Here is a 4,048-nt window from a genome sequence, read left to right on the forward strand (position 1 = left end):
CTGAGAAAAGCCTACTTATCCTTGAACAATTAACCTCATCCAACCCTATGTGTGTGTGTGTGAGAAAGAGAAACAGTAAAAGACTGAGTGATTGTGTGTGTGTGTGTGTGTGTGTGTGTGTGTGTGTGTGTGTGTGTGTGTGTATCAGTGTGTGTGTGTATCAGTGTGTGAGTATGTGTGTTAATACTCCGTCCAAGAGCTGTGTTTGTGTGCTTGAAAGGCCATATAAAGAAGGAAAGGGGGGATGAGCTCTGAAAGCTTTCTGACAACATCTTCCCGGCCTGCCCTCCCAGTCACCCGCCTTTAGAAGAACGCGGAGGTTCCAGCCGCAGCGAGCCAGCGAGCCGGACGTTATTGTAGTGCCATTATCAGGGCCCATAAACCCAGCCCCCCCGCTGAGGGAGAGAAAGCAGAGGATGAGAGGAAAGAGAGAGAGAGAGAGAGAGAAGGAGAGAGAGAGAGAGGAAGATGAGTACATGAGGAGAGAATGGCTTGTTGGGGAGGTTGTGTGGATTAATTGGTGTCTGGGCTTATCGTTGTCCAACAGCTGTTCCAGAAACTGAAGAACCTGATGAGGCCCTGTTCTGTAACCTTTGAATCTCCTCTGGAGCTCTCCTCACAGGGTGGGTCTGACTGTGTGCTGTGACACACACACACACACACACACACATTTTATTCAGTCGCATTAGTCACATGTAAGCACAAGGGCAGCATATATTAATATGCAGAGATGCACATACGCATTATATCTTTTCTTCCGGTCTAAATGTGTCAACATGCTGAGAAGGCAAACCTTTCTCAGGAGAGCCACAGTGTGTGTCATGTCTCCATTTAACCTCGCACATAATTGACTAATCAGCGGAATTGATTTCCTTGAGGTGTTCTTCACCTGTCCCCTGTAGCTCTTAATTACTACCTAATCCAAAGGGCTCCCCTGCAGGACCCTGCCTGCTTAAACAAGCGAACCTTATTTCGTTTAAATGTGACATGTACTTTTTATTCCTTTCATTCACCTGGTCATGTTTATCGTCTGCAGGCAAAGCGATGATCGAGATGTACTTTGACTTCCGTCTATTCCGCTTGTGGAAGACGCGCCAGCACTCCAAACTCCTGGAGTTCGAGGAACTCATGTGATGTGGCGTTCCGGCGTCTACATCTCACCATGAGACAGGAAGTCCTGCTGTCCAGCTCATCTCACCAGCTTCCATTGAGGACTGGCTGATCAGAGACCATGGGGGGGACCAGGACTGAGGGCCCCAGACACAGCAGCCTCTGTTGTGGTCACAGCCTGTGTCTGAATGTGGGTGTGTGTGTGTGTGTGACTCTCCCCCATGATGTATTTACCCTCTCCACTCAACACGCTCTCCCTCCCTCCATCAGACACTCACCCATGAACTTTAATGCAAGGTGTGTAACTTATTGCTTCACCTGGAGGAAACTGCAATGACAAAAACCTGGGGGAGAAAGAGTGAGGAGGGGTTGGAAGAGAGAGAGAGAGAGAAAGAGAGAGAGAGATGACAAACAAAAACAAACAAGGCAGATCATATATTAGTTGCTCATACCCTGTGCATTGGGGACTCAAGGGACCTCCCTGCTTTGTGTGGGAAGACAACTAACGGAAACAAGACTGTTGTATTTCTGTCATGTATCTGTGACACAATACCAGCCATCAAAGACACTCTGCGCTTATATCAAGACTGACAGAGAATAACACACCCAACATATCCCCCCCTTGAATAAACAAACTCATAATTATAACTATACACGCTTCATGAATATACAGTATAGCTACAGTATAGCTATAGTCATATAAATACTCTGTGTGTCAGAAAAAATATGATAATTTATTTTTGATGTGTATTGTTGTGGTCTTTCTAATGAACTACTTTGAATATCTCAGGTTTTAGCCATTTAAAGGATCAAGTGTTTGATTCTTGTGCTGGGATTTGGGGGGGGGGGGGGGGGGGGGGGGCACTGCTTTTTGGGGGGTATAGGAGGCAATGTGTTATGTCAGGGGGATTTACTAAACTTGCCACGTTACTGGGGGAGAGGCTGTGTGAGTTTTCAGTAGATTCATGCTTGTGAGGAAAAGTGTGTCTGTTTGCAGGTTTGTCTGTATGAGTGTGTGTCTGTGTGAGTGTGTGTGTGAGAGGGAGAAAGAGAATTGTGTTTGTGTTTATGCTTTCTTCTCACTCTTTCTTTCTATCTCTCTCTTCCTTGTTACTTAATACTCATGTCAAGGACACTTGTCCTGGGGCCATTCATTTACACACCTTTTAGTGCAGGAATAAAAGACCTTCCACCTCCAAAGTGAGCAAAGTGCTATGCTATGAGATGAATAGTCTGCAGTTATTTCTGTCTTCCTCCAACGCCATTCTGCATAGTGCACATCCACTGGGACTTCTGAGTTCAGACACCAGCGCTAGCATCAAAAGAAAAAAGAAAAATGTCAGAAAAACAAAAAACCAACACCAAACATGTTGGGGGGGGGGGGGGGGGGGGGGGCGGGAATCTGTAATCTCAGCAATACAGCCGGCACTGGTGCATTAGTTCTGTCGGCAAACGCAAGCAGCCGGGACACGAACAAACGCTGAAGTAGATGAAACGCACTGACGTTCTCCCCCGGTCCCTCATCGGACTTCTGAGCAATCGCTATAGCAGAGCCGGGGCCCGGCCCGCCTGGGTCTCCAGTCTGGGGGATAGCGGGTCATGAGATTAGCCTTTTCTGGAGGTCACGCTAGCATTTCCAGGCTGTAAATCATTGCTCTGAGATAGACAGAGAAAAAGAGAGAGCGAGAGAAAGAAAGAGAGAGAGAGGGACTGCTGCCCATCGGCACAGATGCAATCTGGTGCCTGAAGCACCCCCCATTTTCAGAGAGAGACGATCATTATTGAATTAACTGTTGCCTTTGTGATGCTGTATTTTTAGATTCAACAGGAGAGGTACACAACATGGCAGCAGGTGCTTGGCCTTTGGGAAGTTTGAGTCACAAACAAATCTTTCCACTTTCCAGCCTCTCTTGTCGCAGTCGTCGCATTCCAAGTTCATGCCATGCATCTGTGGGTTTGATGCAGGAAGGAATGCTAGAACGTTCTCTGTTTTTGCTGCTGGCTGCACCCTCTGCTGGCCAGTCTGTTGCCTCTCTCAGGTCATCCAAACCAGCCCGGAGCTCGGTATTTCTCTCCTCTCCTCTCCTCTCATCTCTTTGTGTAAGGATGCTGTCCAGCCTGGCCAATAGGCTTTCATTAATCAGTGGGATCCTTCTGCAATCTCAGTCATTACGCTGTCATCTGCGTCCCCTAGTGGCCGTCACTGTGACACTCAAAGTAAGACATGGGGAGGGGGGGGGGGGGTTACCCAATGATCATCAGTATGCATACAGTACATCTCTCTCACTCGTTCTTTCACTCTGTGTGTGTGTGTGTGTGTGTGTGTGTCTGTGTTGGAGTCTTTGCCTGTTGGAATATGTGTTTGTGGTGTTCAAATGTGTGAATATTTGAACATGTAAGATGCTTTTGTGTGTGGAAGTCGTGTGTTGCTGCATGTGTATGTCAGTCTGTGTATGGGTGTGTGGTTCAGCTTCCTCTGCCATCCGTATGTGTATGCGTGTGTGTGTGTGTGTGTGTGTGTGTGTGTATACCTGTTTGAGTGTGTGTTTTTGTGGTGTGAATTATGAGTGTGAAAATATAAAATTGTGTTGTGTATTAGGATAATGTCTGTTTGTGTGAAAGTGTGTGTGTGTGTGGTTCAGCCATCTGTATGCTTGTGTGCGTGTGTGTGTGTGTGTGTGCATGTCAGTGTGTACACAGCATGAGCCAGTCTCGTCACTGTTGCACACCATCAGGACCACAGGGGTTGACGGAGTGCTAGCACTCTCTCCCGAGACCTCTGAACTAAACAGATGCTCAGAATGGAGAATCTACTGGAACACTCCACACACACACACACACACACACACACACACACACACACACACGCATACACACACACGCATACACACACACACACACACACATTCTCTCCCCCTCCCTGCTTACAGCAGAACTC

The 4,048-nt window shown here is 47.4% G+C and overlaps 1 protein-coding gene across 1 annotated transcript in view; it reads left to right on the forward strand.

The window, feature by feature from the left end:
* The window catches only part of nsmfa (NMDA receptor synaptonuclear signaling and neuronal migration factor a), a gene marked incomplete at both ends in the record, with an annotated part of 27,268 nt that extends 26,134 nt beyond the window's left edge, over positions 1-1,134 (forward strand). The window contains 2 exons of the mRNA XM_080848086.1: positions 548-623; positions 1,037-1,134. Of these exons, the coding sequence (XP_080704212.1) occupies positions 548-623; positions 1,037-1,134 (174 nt within the window). The remainder of the gene's footprint in view (positions 1-547; positions 624-1,036) is intronic.
* Positions 1,135-4,048: the final 2,914 nt, after the last annotated feature.

The sequence above is a fragment of the Sprattus sprattus genome, assembly GCF_963457725.1.
Source record: "Sprattus sprattus genome assembly, chromosome: 11".
Taxonomy (NCBI): domain Eukaryota; kingdom Metazoa; phylum Chordata; class Actinopteri; order Clupeiformes; family Clupeidae; genus Sprattus; species Sprattus sprattus.